This window comes from Leptonychotes weddellii, chromosome 2 (assembly GCF_054177405.1).
Source record: "Leptonychotes weddellii isolate Sample4059 chromosome 2, ASM5417740v2, whole genome shotgun sequence".
Taxonomy (NCBI): Eukaryota; Metazoa; Chordata; class Mammalia; order Carnivora; family Phocidae; genus Leptonychotes; species Leptonychotes weddellii.
Genome location: NC_138370.1, coordinates 16,568,736 through 16,587,146, shown reverse-complemented (window position 1 = coordinate 16,587,146; position 18,411 = coordinate 16,568,736). Strand labels below are relative to the sequence as shown.

Sequence of the window (18,411 nt, the reverse complement as noted above, 5' to 3'; positions counted from 1 at the left end):
GGGAATTATATATTAAAAACCACTAATAAACATGCAAAGAATAAAGAGAAAGGAATCCAAATATATCACTAAAGAAAATCAGCAAACCATGAAAGAGAGAAATAAAGAAAGGATAGAGAAAAGCTTGAGAAACAAGCATAAAACAAATAATAAAATGATAATACTTATCTATCAATAATTACTTTGAATATAAATAGATTAAATACTTCAATCAAAAGACACAGGGTGATAGAATGAATAAAAAAAATCAAGACTTCATCTATATACTGCCTACAAGAGACTCATTTTCAACATAAAGACACCTGCAGATTGAAAGTCAGGGAACGGACAAATATCTACCATGCAAATGGATGTCAAACGAAAGCCAGAGTAGCAATAGTCCTATCAGACAAACTAGAGTTTAAAACAAAGACTAACAAGAGGACAAAGAAGGACACTATATAATCATGAAGGGGACAATCCAACAAGAAGATATAACAACTGTACATATTTATGTACCCAAATACATAAAACAGCTAATAACAAACACAAAGGAACTAATATAATAATACAATAATGGTAGGGAACTTTAACACACCACTTACTTCAACGGACAGATCATCTAAACAGAAAATCAACAAGTAAACAGTACTTTGAATGACATGCTGGAACAGATGGATTTAACAGATATAGTCAGAACATTCCATCCTAAAACAGCAGAATACACATTTTCAAGTGCACATGGAACACTTTCCAGAACATATCACATATTAGCCCATTAAACGAGCCTCAACAAATTCAAGAAGACCAAAGTCATATCATGCACCTTTTCTGACCACAATGCTATGAAATTAGTAGTCAATTACAAGAAAAATCTGCAAAGAGCACAAATACACGAGGTTAAATATCATGATACTAAAAAATGAATGGTCAACCACGAAATAAAAGAGAAAATAAAAAAGTACATGGAAACAAATGAAAATGAAAACAAAATGGTCCAAAACCTTTGGAATGCAGCAAAAGCAGTTCTAAGAGGGCAGTTTATAGTAATACAGACCTACCTCAAGAAGCAAGAAAAATCTCAAATAAATAATCTAACAACCTAACCTTACACCTGAAGGAGCTAGAAAAAGAACAACAAACAAAACCCAAAACCAGTAGAAGGAAGGAAATAATAAAGATTATGGCATAAATAAATGATATAAAAACTAAAAACAAAACCCCAACATATCAATGAAATCAGGAGCTGGTTCTTTGAAAAAAAAAAAAATCAATAAAATTGATAAACCTCTAACCAGACTTATCAAGAAAAAAAGGGAAAGAACTCAGATAAATAAAATCACAATGAGATAGGAGAAATAACAACACACCACAAAAATACAAACAATTATAGAAGAATATTGTGAAAAACTATATGCCAACAAATTGGATAACCTAGAAGAAATGGATACATTCCTAGAAACATATAAACTACCAAAACTGAAGCAGGAGGAAATACAAAATTTGAACAGACTGATGATAACCAGCAAAGAAACTGAGTCAGTAATCAAACTCCAAACAAACAAAATCCAGGATCAGATGGCTTCACAGGGAATTCTACCAAACATTTAAAGAAGCATTACTACCTATTCTCAAACTATTCTAAAAAGTAGAAGAGGAAGGAAAACTTCCAAATTCATTCTATGATGCCAGCATTACCCTGATATCAAAACCAGATAAACCACCACAAAAAAAGAGAACTCCAGGCCAATATTTGGAATGAATACAGATGCCAAAAATCTTCAACAAAATACTAGATCTAACAATTCATTAAAAAAAAAATCACTCACCACGATCAAGTAGGATTTATTCCTGGGTTGCAGGGGTGGTTCAATATTCACAAATCAATCAACATGATACATCACATCAATTAGAGAAAGGATAAGAACCATATGATCTTTTCAGTAGACACCAAAAAAAGCCTATGACAAAGTACAACATCCATTCACGATAAAAACCCTCAACAAAGTAGGTTCAGACGGAACATACCTTAGCATTATAAAGTCCATCTATGAAAAACCCACAACTAGCAGCATCCTTGAAGGGCAAAAACTCAAGTTTACCCCCTAAGGTCAGGAATGAGACAAGGATTTCCACTCTCACCACATTTATTCAATATACTACTGGAAGTTCTAGCCATAAATGTCAGACAACAAAAGGTAAAATTAAAGGCAACCAATTGGTAAGGAAAAAGAAAAACTTTCAGATGATATACTATATATAAGAAAACCAAGAGACTTCAGCAAAAAAACTGCTAGAACTGATCAACAAATTCAGTAAAGTTGCAGGATATAAAATCAATCTACAGAAATCTGTTGCATTTGTATACCCCAATAATGAAGCAGCAGAAAGAGAAATTAGGGAGAAAAACCTCCCATTTATACTGCACCCAAAATAATAAGATACCTAGGAATACACCTAACCAAAAGGCCTGTACCCTGAAAACTATAAAACACTGATGAAAGAAATTGAAGATGACACCAAAAAAAAAAAAGGAAAGACATTCCATTTTCACGGATTGGAAGAAGAAATACTTTAAAAATGACTATATTGCCCGAAGCAACCTACACATTTAATGCAATCCCTATCAAAATACCAACAGCATTTTTCACAGATCTAGAACAAAGAGTTCTAAAATTTATATGGAACCACAAAAACCCTGAATAGCCAAAGCAACCATGAAAAAGAAAAGCAGAGCTGGAGGCACTTCAAGTTATATTACAAAGCTGTAGTGATCAAAACAGTATGATACTGACACAAAAAAACACACATTGATCAATGGAAAAGAACAGAAAACCCAAAATTAAACACACAACTGTATAGTCAATTAATCTTTGATAAAGCAGGAAAGAATATCCAATGGGGAAAAAAACACAATCTCTTCAACAAATGGTGTTGGGAAAACTGGACAGTAACATGCAAAAGAATGAAACTGGACCACTTTCTTATACCAACACAAAAATAAATTCAAGACAGATTAAAGACCTAAGTGTGAGACATGGAACTGTAAAAATCCTAGAAGAGAGCACAGGCAGTAACTTCTTTGACATTGGCTGAAGCAACTTTTTTCTACAAATGTCTCCTGAAGCAAGGGAAACAAAATCTTGACATTTGCAACCAAATGGAATTATTATGCTAAGTGAAATAAGTCAGAGAAAGACAAATACCATATGATTTCACTCATATGTGGAATTTAAGAAACAAAAGAGCAAAGGGGGGGAAAAAAGAGTCAAATCAAGAAACAGACTCTTAATTATAGAGAACAAACTGATGGTTATCAGAGGGGAGGGCATGGATTAAGGAGTGCACTTGTGATGAGCACTGCGTGATGTATGGAAGTGTTGAATCACTATATTGTACAGCTGAAATTAATATTACATTGTAAGTTAAGTAGCTGGAATTAAATACAACAACAAGGGGCACCTGGATGGCTCACTCAGTTAAGCATCTGACTCTTGGTTTCAGCTGAGGTCATGGTCTCAAGGACGCGGGATGGAGCCCCACATTGGGCTCTGTGTTCAGCATGGGGTCTGCTTAAGATTCCCTTCTCTCCCTCTGCCCCTTCCCCACTCTTGCGAGCTCTCTCTCTCTCTCTCAAACAAATAAAATCTTTTTAAAAAATGACAACAACATCTAACTGTGATGGAGGGCACAGTCCTTGTTTAGCAAAGTTAGAAATGGACACTAAAAAGCAGCACTCTACTTAAAGTCTTAAGTTGCAACTATGAATTTTCCATAGACATCATTTAATAAGAGCAATTATTAACTTTAGAAATGCAACTCTTACTGCATTCTAACTTATCCACTATACAATTCTTCTAAATATCAGAACTTTTCGTTAGTTTAGAATGTGATTTAATTCATTAAAATCACGTTATGTCCTTGTACTGAATTTCAAGTTATCAAGGAACTTTAGGCTCATGTTGAGGATGCAAGGCCCACCTCCATCACTGATTGAAGGTTACACAGCTGGTGAAAGAACCAGTCTCTGCTTCCTTCCCCTGCTCTCTCTCACATGGTCTCCCACAGAGATAGCAATAAAACCAATGTCTCAATTTAATTCCTAATAGGGAACAGTCTGCATTTCCTTCAGGGCTTTTGATGATCACTAGAATCAACTCAGCAAGGAGTGCAATGCAATAATGCTCACCTGTCCCTAACAATTATATCTGCATGGCCTGGGTGCAAAAGCCAACATAAAAATCAAACAACAAGGCATATTTCTTATGAGACAATGTGAGAGACGTTAAAAGTGCTCTGTCAAGTCTTAGAAGAGAATTCAACCCGCCCTAGAAGGGAGAGCAGCCTCGCCATCATATATGTGGGAGTCGGAGGCCAATAAGATTGTGCTCTGATAACCTGGCAATAAACATAAACACCATGTACAGGGGCGCCTGGGTGGCTCAGTTGTTAAGCATCTGCCTTCGGCTCAGGTCATGATCCTGGTGTCCTGGGATCGAGCCCCACATCGGGCTCCCTGCTCAGCGGGAAGCCTGCTTCTCCCTCTCCCACTCTCCCTGCTTGTGTTCCCTCTTTTGCTCTCTCTCTTAAAATAAATAAATAGGTAAATCTTTAAAAAAAATAAACACCATGTACAGTCAGGACATCTACCTAGAATCTGGCTGAAAGAGGAAAGGGTAAATGTGACTGAATTTTTTTAAAGGTGGCAGTGTAAGACCAGGGTATTTCAGGTGCTCAGAAGGTATTAACACCAAAGTCATTTTATTTTTTTTATTTTTTACTTTTTTAAAGATTTTATTTATTTGACAGAGAGACAGTGAGAGGTGTCCTGCAGAGTTAGTGAGAACTTCCATGAAATGTATGCTTCTAAGACTGTACAAAAAGTTCGGAAAGCCATTATGGCCTTGTCTTCTTCACATAGTCAGAAAAAGGTAATGAAAGGTGATCTGAAGTTATATAGCCCACACCAGTATTCATACCATCGGAAAAGAAGTCAAACAATTCTAGCAAGGCAATTTTAGTTCTTTAATTCACCAACAATTATTTTCTAAGTAAGATTTCTTAAAATGATCTCTGTGTACAACAGAGCAAACACAGACCTATTGAGTAAGGCATGTTTCTTGCATATATAACAAACTCGAATGGGCAAGCGAAGTTTGTTTTCTGACCTTTGACGGGATGGTAGTCTATTAAACTAGGAATATTTAGGTGAAAGGAATGGGAATAAACCTTCCATGAGGGCGGGGACCTTTATATCTATCACTAACTCGTTAGCAGCATCTGGAACATAATGGGGCACACAGTAGGCCTGCAATATCTGTCGACTAAGTGAACAGATTATATCTGTGTGTTCCTTCCTTTGGAGTACCGGGGGAAAGCAGATGCAGTACAATAATACTGGCCAGGCCAGAAGGGGTGTATGTGATTTTTGGAAACTTTGCAAAAATCATTGCTAAAAGCTGATCTAGGAGCTATAATGTCAATGATATTATTACTGATATGAGAACCTGATGCATAAAAATAAGTTTGATTCAGCAATTAATTACTGAGCCATTATGTTTCATTTCCACACATTTTTCAGAATCTGCTCAGATTTATTACTGACAACAGTCATCTCTCCCACTCTGCTTCTTCTCCTTCTCATCACTCCCCAGCCTACAGCAACTTATTTTCTGCTCCCAACACTGCTCAGGCCAAGGTGACCTCCAACTACCAAGTATAACAGACACCTGACATCACAAAGGCATCCAACACAGGGAGAACCTGTCCCACTTTGCTTCTGCAAGGCTCACTCTCACACTCTGGCTGTGGTTTTAAACTTTGCCATTTCTTCTCTACCTGACACATACACCTGCAGGTACCCTAACCTTTGCCTCGTCCTCTTCTTCCTTTTCTAGGTCACCTATCTGCTCAATGTTCACTTGCTCCAGTGGCTTCAAGTAGTATGCCTGTGACTCCCATCTCCTTCTTCTGAGCTCCAGTCCCAAACGCCTCCTGGATATCCTGGTGCCGCCGAAATTCAACATCCCCAGGATAAAAACAATCTTCATTCTTCCACCCTGCAACTTTTCCCTTCTTGTGTTTCCTGGCAGTGATGCTGCCATTGGGCCAACTGCGGCACTCACCCAATCCTTCCTCCTGCTCCTTCTACCTCCTACTTTTCTCTAGAACCATCCACTTCTCTCCCTTTCCACTGCACCACCCTCCTGTCCATCACCCTGCACCCTGTTTTCTCCGCCAGGCTAGTCTCCTCATATCCACCCTTGCTCTCTTCCAATCCAAACTGATCTTCTTAAAGTGAAAAGCCTTAACAAGGTCCACAGAGCCCTGGATGACACTGTCTTCATCTCCCTCTTCAGATACTTCTTGTGCCACCCCCACCAGCACCATCTCTTAGTAGGTCTTTTAATAAAATCAGTAACTAAGCATGACTCAGGAAGCCCTTAAAATATGCTATATTCTGAAAAGCCTCAAACACAAAACCCACAGACATTCCAAATCAAATGATTTTTGTTTGTAATTTAAAGCCAGTCCTCACTGTTCACATTTATCAAAAGTAGTTTTGAAATATCTTTTGTTACTATGTGGATATGCACAGTTTATCATATGATTCAAAGTGAAAAACTGCTTATTCTTGTCAGAGAATGGGGTCATTATACTTCCGGGAGGTTCCAAAAGTCCTTTTCAGCCAGCTTTTTCCAGATTAGTAAAATATTAAGAAAAGCCCAGCACAAGAGAATCCAAATTTTTATTCTCCCATGTGGGGAGGTTAAAAACAAACAAAACCCCACGTACATAAAAGAACACTTTAACAACAAAAAATGAAAAGCCATCAAATCAGAATAACAACATTCTAAATTAATAATTTTGGTTTTATGCCTTCATTTTTCTCTTTCATTAAAGACTTGTGAACACAGCTTCCCAAACTGACACGAGTGGCTAGACTAGATTTTGACAACCACTAAGCTAGATAATAACTATTGGGGCGCCTGGGTGGCTCAGTTGTTAAGCGTCTGCCTTCGGCTCAGGTCATGATCCCAGGGTCCTGGGACTGAGCCCCGCATCGGGCTCTGCGGGAAGCCTGCTTCTCCCTCTCCCACTCCCCCTGCTTGTGTTCCCTCTCTCGCTGTGTCTCTCTCTGTCAAATAAATAAATAAAATCTTAAAAAAAAAAAAACTATTATCTTGTTATTCTAAAGACAGCTTTTTAAAAACTCGTACTTGAAAAAATATTGAGAAATTAAAAAAAAAAAGCATCCTCTGACATCTGAAACTGCTCGGAGGTTCACAATTAGACCCCAATATTATTATAAACTGGTATGACACTCACATCCAGGCCACTTCTGTTCTCATGTTGGATATAATCAATTTCACAGAATACCTACCTCAATTAAGGTTACTCTGAGACATGATAAAATGAAACAAAGCAAGTCTACTTCATGATTCTATTTAAGCACAAGAACAAGGGTATTGTGCAACCCCACAAAATGCCAAACATCCCCTTCTCTTGCTAAATAAGTTTCTTCTTTACCCAATCATAGAATTGCCCCACCTTCTAAAAGTATCCAGTGTAGAGCAAACCCCCTATTCCTTGGACCTACCCCCAAACACACAACCAAAGTCCAAATCATGAAAAAAGTTTTGCCAAATGCCTTTATTGAGAGGCCCCACAATTGCCCATGGTGTACATCCTTTCTCACTGCAAAGAGTAATAAACTCAATTTGTCCAACTACAGGTGTGTTTTCTGGTGGCCTTTGGCTGAAGGGCACTTACGGTATCAAAGTGTTAAATTCTTTTAAAATTCTCATAATCGCAACCACTTTACAGCATACTAATTCCCTACACACACTAAAGCAAACTAATTTTATTTCTTCTTATACCCTTCTAATCCTTGTCTGCATGTACATACTGTGTATTTTTCTGTTACTGAAATCACTGTACATACTATTTTATTCTGCTTTTATTTGCTTAATATCCCATCAGTTTTAATGAATGAATAATATCCCACCATGATTTTATTCTTAGATCATTTCTCCTTAGAAAAATAAAAAAGTAAGAGAATGCATATCTTGCTCCCACTGTCAATACCCTACCTAAGCTACTCAAGACCACCCTCAACTAATTTGCACCCAGATTCCTATTTACCTGATCTGTTGGCAAAGAAAAATGGAGTCTTATTGCTTTTAAAGAAGAGAAGTATGAAAGAGCACCAGACTAGGTGTCAAGAGGCCTGAGTTTAGGCATGCTTCAGTAAACAGTAGTATAATCTCTGGCTAGACATTTTCCTACTGAATCTACTTCCTTCTCTGGCTGGTCACTCACTGTCTCTTGCAGTTACCAAGTCTGGGTTCCTGTGACTTCCTTTTGGGGAAAGAGCCACGGGACAGGCGTTCCCATGACTCGGGGTCTAAGGCCACAGCAGCCACACAGGGGCCTGTCTGGGCTGCTCCCACTGCCCTGACTGGGGACGCCTCGGCCTTTCCCAGGGACCTCAGGAGTCTAGGCTGCACCTTCTCCTTCAGCACCTCGTCACCTGGCGGAGAATGCCAAAGTCATCAAACAGTCCGTCGCTTAACTGAATTATGTACACAAGTCGACTGGAACTTTTTCTCTTAGCAGTTCTGGATGCGCGAGACTGGAACTGGTAGAACAAGCGCACTCACTCAAATTGGGGGTGTGCAAATCACAACCAGCATTGTAGAGAGATTAGGATTTCCCTGAAAGGCTTTCTTGTCCCAGCTTGTACGGAATCAAGCCGGGACAGGGTTCACCAGTCCGCTCTGCACCCACATCCCCGCACAGTATACCACAGACCCCCGGAAAGATGCTGCCCGGCACCCGCCCAGCCCCACCCGCACCTGCGCCACCTGTGCGTTGCACGCCCCTCTCTGCGCCATCCCCTAGAGCTCACTCACCGGCGGCGCCTGCTGCGCCAACGCACAGGTAACAGCCACGGTTAGGAGGACTAAGGTTACGCGACTCCGGCCCAGCATGGTCCCAGCCGCAACGCCGCTCCAAAAACCATGCGCAAATGCGGCGAGAAACACCACCCGGGCTTGGAGCAGGCCGCGCCCCGCCGCCGCGTGACCCGCGGCACGGGACCGTACCAAGCGAGACGGGGGGGGTGGCGCAGGAGAGACGGGGTAGGAAGGATAGGACGGGGCTTTTCGGTGTTGCGACAAGTCTGGCAGGAAGAGGAAGCCTTCCAGGGAGGAGTGGGGGACCCCCGGGATAGAAGTCGGCGCTCTCGTTAGGACTGTGATATTGGTAGGGCCTCCCCTCTCCCCGTGGACAGTGGTTGGGCCGAGCCTGAGCCCCGCCCCGCCCCGGTGGGTGGGGCTCAAGAACTTTTCTCGGGGTCGTGCCTCGTGGATGTCCGCGCCCACCTCAGAACCTCCTCCGCTGGCGGCCGCGGGCAACACGGGGGCGGGAGGTCCCGCTCCACTCTGGGCCGGGTGCCGCCTGTGCAACGTCCCCAAACGGCCCAGGGCGAGGTGTGCACTCAGGCCACCCCGTGTCAAATGTCCACGAAACAGACCCAGCTCACAAGAGTCTCAAAACACGGCGGCATAGCACGCGACCCCGATCCATCTTTGTCCTCTGAGGAGAGCAGGCCTGAAGTGAGTGAGCTTGTTCGTCCAGACCGTGGAGTCACTGGAGGGGCTCCGGTGTTGGGGGCAGGGAGGGGGTTGGCGGGAATCTAATCCCCAGGGACATTCTGAGCCCCGAATTACCCATTTAGGCTTTCACCGCAGAGCTGACAAGTCACAGAATTTGGGTTTCAGTTACTTGGACTTAGATACAGGTGGAATGACCAGGTAGAACTGCAAACTTTCCTTCACTGATGTATTCAGCCATGGAGCAGCTGTGTGTTTTCATCTAACCCATGAACCTTTAGGTTGGCAGAACTGAGCTAAACCTGGAGGAGGGTATGTATTCAGTGTTGTTTAGCTTGCACCTGCAAGACAAATAGATTTAATTGCTTGCCATTCATGCCTTCCATGGACAGGATAGCCCTGTTGGATGTTACTTAAAAGTCCAACAGGAAACCCCTCCGTCCAGATTGTAGTTTCTGGTTGACTCTCTAGGACATCCGAACCAGCAGTTTTAATGCTTAATGAAACTTAGCATACTATCACCAAAATCTTCATTTATTTCTTTTTTCTTGTGTGTTTGAAATTATAATTTTACCCATTTCTATTACTTCCTTATAAAAATCAATCTTTTTGCTAGAGATTGGGAAATGAAAATTTTATTTGGGGGGTTAGGTAACAATCTTCTTGTCAACCTTAAGATAGCCAGTTAATTTGCCAGCAAAATAAGTTTGTTTAGAATAGCAGAGTAATTGCAATTTGGGACATTCAAACTGTGCCAAACCATAGGCAAGTTGGGAGAACAAAAAGAGGGGCTTGTTTTTATAGAGGAAAGGAGGGAGTTGGAAGCTGTTTGGATCTGGAGTCCACTGGAGGAGAGCAGGAGTTCCCTTGTGGAGACTTCTTATTGGCTGAGTTGTTGCTGGGACAGTAGGAAATCTTCCTTTCTATTACTGGGGTAGTAAAGTAAGCTACTTCCTATTGTGGAAGGTACAGGTAAAGCTCTTCCCTATTGGAGTCCGTAAAAGGTGGTAAGTGGTAGTGTGTGAGAAGTACCTCTTCAGGGCTTCCTAACGCCATTTTAAATGGGATTTTCTTTGCTCATTTTCACCCTCTCTTTGAGGAAATTTGACTTTGAAACATCTCACATGATTAAAGTGATTCCTGATTCAACAGGAAGCAAGCAGACCACAGAAATGTTCATTAATTCAAGAAATACTTACTGTCAGCCTACAATGTACCATGCATTTCTTCACTGACTGGGGTTAAGCAGGCAACAAAAAAGAAAGTCCTTCTCTCATGAGGCTTACATTCTAGATGAGAAATGGCCAATAAACACAATACATAAGAAAATTTATATAGAATGATACAAGGTGAGAAATATTGTAGAAAAAAAAGCAGTGTAAGGGGGATCAAGAGTGGGGAGAGTCACAATGTTAGATAAGATGGACAGGATTGGCATTACTGAGAAAGTGAAGTCTGAGCAGAGATATGAAGGAGGTGAGGGAGTTTTCCTGGAGGATGTCTCAGGAAGTGTTCCAGGCAGAGGGAGCAGTTGGGACAAAGGTTTAAAAAAAGAGAATGCCTGGCATGTTTGCCTATAGCAAGGAAGTCAGTGTAGATAGAGCAGAAGTAAGAGAGGGAAAAGAAGTAGATGAAGTCCCAGTGGAAAGGGGAGTAAGGCAGATTACATAGGCCATTACCAGCCATTTTAAAGGGCTTCATTCTTTGAATATACTGAATTATCTTGGACCTTAAAATCAGTGTGCACATGTAGAGGATTCCCATCTTTTAGTATATAAATAGCTATTTGGTTTGAAGATCGTTCACTTTAAATACTACTGAGGGCACTTTAAACATGTCACCAAACATATTTTTTTTCCCTATAAGAGGATGTCTGTTGGTGATTAAGTGGTCTAGCAAAATCATTCTTTATGCAGAAAAAAATGATGTCATTTGGCATAATATTCTTAGGCACAATTTTCACATAATTTTGCATTCAACTTTCAAAGGCATTTTACATACTGTTGATTTTCAAATTAAAAAATTTAAATCTACTTTTCCAAAATATACCATTTTATGCATTTTTTTCTTACACATATATAATTTTTCTTACTCCATTCTTAAGTATTAGAAATGTAGAGAAAGTCAAGGTGAACCATGTGATCATAGGAAACTTTGCCATGCTTTGTGGCATACCGACATATTCACAGAAAATAACATTTAAATGTACAAATAACCATGTAGGTGGGAAGGGTCATTCAAATACTATCTTCACAACAAGCATCAAGTTTAAGACTTGGATAACCTGTTTAGTATGCAAGACTCAGCACCAGTAATCAAATTGTTTATCAGAATAGCTGAAGTTCTTGGCAAGCTATGGACCTTTTTAAATCTCCTAGGTTTCTGAGGTGGAGCCTTGATTTAAAATCATTGCAATCTAACCACCCCACCCTAAATGAACTCTACTGCACATAACACCACATTACTCAGAACAGGTATGGCTTGCTTTAATAAAACTAAATATTCAAAAATTCAAGAAATATAATGTTTCAGTTCAAAAATAAACCTTTTACTGGAAGCATTTACGAGTGAGTTGTTTAATTTTAAAAAGGGCTTACTTTAAAACATAATCTGAGATTCCAAACTTAGACTATTGTCCATCTTTTCAAGTAGGACTCTAGAGAATAAAAGATATGAAAAATGGGAAATCAGAGGTCATGCAAAATTGTTACACAATACTTTTCCTCCAGTAACTTTATCACACTATAAAGGATTTTACTTTATGTTTTACTCGTATATAGAAAAACATGTTAAATCATTACATTCAGCTCAAGGCATTCTGTTACACAACTACAGACTTAGTGCTCACATTGAATATAATTGTCCTTTCTTAATGTCAAAATAAAATAATTATCTTAATTATCCTTCACTTTGCACTTATCTCTGTTTCTTTGTGAAATATTTTTGATGTCTTACTGAATCTCTGACACCTCAGGCATGTTAGTTTGAAGAGCCACTTTAAAAAAATCCTTTTGTCCTACTTCCACTTTCTTTGGTAAGACGTGATTCTGACCTGAAAATTATTTAATTGAGCTCAAATCCAATAATCTCTAATTTTTTTGTTATTTCATATTCTTACATAGTTCCCTTTTACCTAAGCCCTTATAGATACCTATTTAATGTTCCTGCCAGTTGTTTCTCAAAAGTTTGTGATAAATTCATGTATTCTCACAATACATTTGAGCACTTATGCTAGGTGCTGGGTAACTAGTGAACAAATGGCCATGCCTTCCCAGGGCTTTCAGTATCGTGGTGGAGAAAAATGATGATGGAAGGGAAAATGTAAATCAGATGGGTGTCCTGAAAGCTTTCAGTACATTTAGATTATTATTCCATACTCTCACCTCTGGTTTAATATTGTAGATGTTTCACCAACCTCAGTTCCACTCCTCCAGTATGCAGCAGCCAAATGATTTGGATGACCCATATCCGTATCCTTACCTCTGGACGTGGGCCCTGGTTGGCCTAACCTTAAGGTTGCCCTATCCTTCTTGCCACAGTGCTTGGCTCCAACCTTAATCATTTAGACTCCTGAATCCAACAGGCCATTTTTTGAAGTTCAAGGTTTTGCTCTATGATTGAAGCAGTTGTCCTTATCTTCTAACAGGAAAATGTTAGCAAGTAGTCCTCATTGCTACTGGCATTCATGCTGTGAACTTGAAGGGACCTGCCTAAGGAGGAATAGATACTGTGGACAGCACAGAGGAGAGATGGAAAGAAACTGGGTCATTATGACATTGTTAAGCTGCTAGATCAACGGTGGAGCCTGCCCAACAGCTGGACTCTTCATTAATGTGAGCCACTACTCGTCTTTATTATTTAAGCTAGTTCAAGATGGTTTGCTTGCAAGTTGTGTCTAATACCATATTAAAACAGGTATCGCTACCTTCTCAAGAGCACAGGATTTACTGTAAAGCTATAACGCTTAAGTTTCAAGGTCTTCACTTGCTCAGGCCTCTTCCAAACTTTCTACCTAATTTCACACTTGCAATTTTATATTCTTTTCCTTAAAGAGGACTTTCCAAATTATGGAAGCTTCAGGCTTCACAAAACCTGCGTCTACCATCAGATGTTCTAGGGAGAGAACACCCACCTTTCTCTTTAATTCCTTCAATCCACAAGTTCCTAGGAAAGGAGTGCCTTACCTAATTGGTAAATAGCTGGAAGGGTCACTGCACACATGTGGCCTGGCCTCTCTCATTGAGATCTGCTTGCTCACAGTGATAAGCTCACTGCAGCAAGCCCTGGGTGACAAGAGTGACAGGGGAAGTAGTTGCTGCCTTTGACCACATCTTCCAAACCTGGCACTTGTCCAACAAAGTTTAAAAACACTGTGTTCTCACGATGGCTATGAAGACTCTGAAGAAAGCATCACGAAGGACTGGCTCTGGGAGATGTGGAGAGAAGGCAGTCAAGGACTGGAGCCTTTTGTAAGTACTTGCGCCTGCTACTCCCAGCCCAGCCTCACCCTCCCCTGTTCACTCCCCCCATGTTAGAAACTGGCTGTGCCCCTGGGAAGCAGTTGGCATCTGTCAAGGGACTGACTGCATGAATACATTCCAGAGGAGAAAGACTCGGGATCCCATATGGGCCTCAGGTCTAAGTGTTTTCTCTATTCCAGTTTACTCAGCAGTAAAGCTGATATTGATCCCCATCTAATGCCTGTTTATGTTTCTCAATTGTTTTCACCTCGGAAGGTGAGGAGACTGCTTATCACCCCGAAATGACAACAGAGGTCAGCAGTAGCGATTCTAGTAATAATCTATGTATAAAAAGTACTACATGACCAACTGAAACTACCAAGTAAATCCTAAGTGCTATGAAAGAAACACATGTGGTAAAATACAAATTCCTGATCTCAGGGAGTCTCCAACTGAAAAAGAAAAGAGTACTGACATAAATATCTATCAACTTATGAAGCCAATCATAATTCAGACATATTTTATATATGTTCAGTTATTAGACTGAACCGTATGAAATCGCCAATTTTGTAGGTTAAAAAGTAATCAGACATCAACACTTTCACATGGCCAACCTATTATTACCAACATCCAGCATATTCACAATTATCTGACTTGAATTGGAAGCTGGTGCCATCACACTGCAGATTATCTGGCTCCTGGTTCTCCTCACCCGTTGGAGATTTTTCACACCTGGCTCACTGTCACTTTTTCTAATGTGATTCTCAATATTCTTGGTGATCGCAATATCCACAAAAAACAATCCTCTTCGTACTCTGGTTTCTTGACTTCTTCTCTTGCAATGTTCCTGGCCTCTATTTTACCTCAAATACCCAATTCCACATTTCTATCTTAGACATTGGAAATTTTACTTCATTTTGCTTATAAATACCACTGTCTTTTGATTCTTCCTCACTGGCACATCTTGAAGATTCTCTGTTGGTTTCTTCTCATCAACTGATTTCTATATGTGGGGTGGCTCAGGCCCAGTCTTCAGATGTCTTTTCTTCTTTTCCTATGCTCACTCCTGTGTGCTCTCATCCAATATCATGATATTAATGCCTTCTCTAGTTTGATGACCCTCAAATTCATGTCACCAGCTCAGACCTGTCCCCTGAACTCAGACTCATATCTATTTGTCTTCTCAACATCATCTACTTGGGATATGTAATAGGCATCTTAAGCTTATCATGCCTAAAAATGAACTATTTTCTCTTTCCCAATCCACATGGTCCCTCTCTCACTAAATGGCAATTTCATTTTCTAGTTTGCTTAGACCAAAGATCTTATAGTTAATTACCTTTGACTTTTCTCTTTCTTACCATATACCCAGTACACCAGCAAATCCTTTTGGCTCTACCTTCAAAATATATGGAGAATCTGATCATTTCTTACCAGTTCCACTTCTGCCTTGGTCCAGGTTACTCTCATCTGGATTATTGTAATAGTCTTGTAACTGGTATCCCTGCTTTTCCCCATCATCAAATCTTCACATAAATCAGATCATGTCACTCCTCTCCTCAAAATCCTCCAATGACTTCCTATCTCACTCAGAATGAAAGCCAGTGTTCTTACCATGGCTTATAAGGCCACTTAGGATCTGGCTAACTTGCCACTTCTCTGATCTCATACCCTTCCAGCTTTGCCTTTTTTCATGATGCTCTAGCCACATTCGTCTTCTTTACAGACTTCAAACATGTCAATTAGGCTTCACTTGAAAAACTTAGTACTAACTGCTCCCTCTGTGTAGAATGTTCTTTCACAGAGAGAAATGAGGTTCATGCAGATGCTCAGACAGTCCTTTATTAGGGAGCCTTCCTACAGCACCATATGTAAGACTCTACAGGTATTCCTTATCCTCCTTTTTCCCCACTTAACCTGCCTCCAAACATCATCCCCACCTGCTGTTATACCTGTTTTCTTTTTGTTTAGCATCTGTCTCCTAAGGGCAGGGATTTTCTTTTGTTTAACTGCTTAGTCTCAGCACCTAGAACAGTGTCTAACACATCATAGCACTCAATAACAAATATTTGTTGAATAAACTAAAGGAACTGCATTAACATCATATGCCAAGTGGTGTCTAAAATAAGGAATCACCAAATTACAAATGGATTTTTTCCAGAAGTTTTTAAGTTGGGTGTTTGGAAATCAATATGCATTTTCCATACAAATATGAAGGAAGTGCTGTTATTATTCCCATCTATGGTTGAGAAATCTGAGACTTAGGGTAAGTAACTATGCTTAGGTTTTCTGATTTCAGTACACCTAACCACTACACTAAATTCCCAGGCCAGATTGCAAAACCATATATAAGTCCATCATTTTGATATATTCTATAAAAAAGAACTATAATGGAAGACACCTATCTTATACACAAACAGCTGTATCTAGAGCCTGGATTGACCTCCTAGCTCATTCAGTTACCCCTATTCCTTGATGGTCTTTGCTTTCATCAGCCTATATGCTTTCTTCCCATCCATCAGCCTCACTGCTTTCTTGCCATCCTCCCCTCCCCAGCTTTGATTCCATGTTCCATCATTTAACTACTCACTTGCCAATATATGAGATGATTTTTGCTTTTTGTTCTTTTATTACCTGTCCTGTAAAACCCCAACCCTGGAGGAATACAACTATCTTCTGTACACACACACCTACGCTGCTGAGTTCTGCTCAACTGATTAATTATCATTATAAAAATCTTGGTCCTTAATACTATGTAGCAAATCTATGATTCTCATGCACTTTATCTGTCCCTTAACACTCTTTCAAAACCCTCTTCCCAAAACTTTGATCATCTACTGTTTCTTGCATTACTCTTAGATTACCTTCTTCTTCTTCATGGAGGAAATTTCAGAAAGGAACGACCTCAATTCTCTGCCACCAAATCTACGTACAGATCCGTACCTATCCCTAACCTTTCTACTTCTGCCACAATGGAGAGTCTGTCCCTCCTACTTAAGTCCAATCTCCTCACTTTTCTTATAGGTTCTCACTTCTACTTCCTTTTCAGGATACCATCCTATAAATTATGCCTTCTCTCTTGCATTTCTAACCTCTTCTTCTCTCTTGACTTCTTGACATTAGCATTAAAAGTACTCAGATCTCCTCTATGTTAAGAATAAAGTCTCCCTTAAATCCCGTTGCTAATCTCATTCTCCTCCATTCATTGCCAAAGTCCTCAAAAGAGTACTACACTGGAAATTCCCAGATACTGACCTATGCACTAGTATCACATCATCAGGAGTTCCCATGCATCTGTGGTAAAATAAGAAACAATAAGTTAATGCTACCCACGTTTACCCATTTAGCAAGTTCGAGATATATATGTTGAAGTTACCAATTGTCTTCTGAGGACTGTCTCACATTTTCCAAATGTGTAAAATTTTAGATTTATCTTTTTTTTTAAAGATTTTATTTATTTATTTGAGAGAGAGAGAATGAGAGACAGAGAGCACGAGAGCGAAGAGGGCAGAGGGAGAAGCAGACCCCCTGCTGAGCAGGGAGCCCGATGCGGGACTCGATCCCGGGACTCCAGGATCATGACCTGAGCCGAAGGCAGTCGCTTAACCAACTGAGCCACCCAGGCGCCCTAGATTTATCTTTTAAAAACACTTCATTTGTGCTTCAACTTTCTATCTTCCTTAGCTGTGTGCTAATTTCTATAATATATATTCCAAGAGGGAGTAGTTTCTGCATTTTTGATGTTTTTCTCTATATGGTATATATTTCTTTTATGGTGAGTATATTGGAAGATGGTAAAGAAATTAGCAGTCTTTCATAAACTCTGAAGGAGGCAATTCTATATAGGTAAGAGGCATTACTCACTAAGGATCAGTTAACTCTGTAAGTTATCTTTTTTTGGGGGGGGTTTCTAAATGATTCACTGCATTTTGCAGAATATATGGTCTTTGTCCCTTTTTTTTAATTTTTGGACTCTAACTTTATGGCTAAGTAGGAATCCAGTTTTTGCATGTACCAAATGTCTGAAAGAATATTAGTTCTCTTATGTAAAGTGTTATTCACATATCGTGAAGTTTATATTTTATGATTATGCCATTCAATTCTGAGTTTTGTCTGCTCAATTTATTAAATATTTAGAGCTATATGCTATGGTAGATTTTCCAGTTTCTCTACATAGTTCTCAATTTTTGCTTATATATTTTGATGTTATTAGATGTGTACAAGTTTAGAATTGTTTTATCTTCAAAGTGAAATGACTTTTTATCATTATATAGTAACCTGATTTATATAGTAACTTCTTTTGAATTTGTAATTAACATAGCTGTAATTTTTTTTTGTTAAAATACCTTTTCTCC

General features: G+C 39.7%; 1 protein-coding gene across 2 annotated transcripts in view; it reads right to left on the bottom strand.

The window, feature by feature from the left end:
- Positions 1–9,051, bottom strand: part of ASAH1 (N-acylsphingosine amidohydrolase 1) — a 46,296-nt gene extending 37,245 nt beyond the window's left edge. For both annotated transcript variants that reach the window (XM_006727606.3, XM_081807995.1), the window contains exon 1: positions 8,895–9,051. In XM_006727606.3, coding sequence (XP_006727669.1) covers positions 8,895–8,972 — 78 coding nt within the window. In that variant the 5' untranslated portion in view covers positions 8,973–9,051. The remainder of the gene's footprint in view (positions 1–8,894) is intronic.
- Between the last annotated feature and the right edge of the window lie 9,360 nt (positions 9,052–18,411).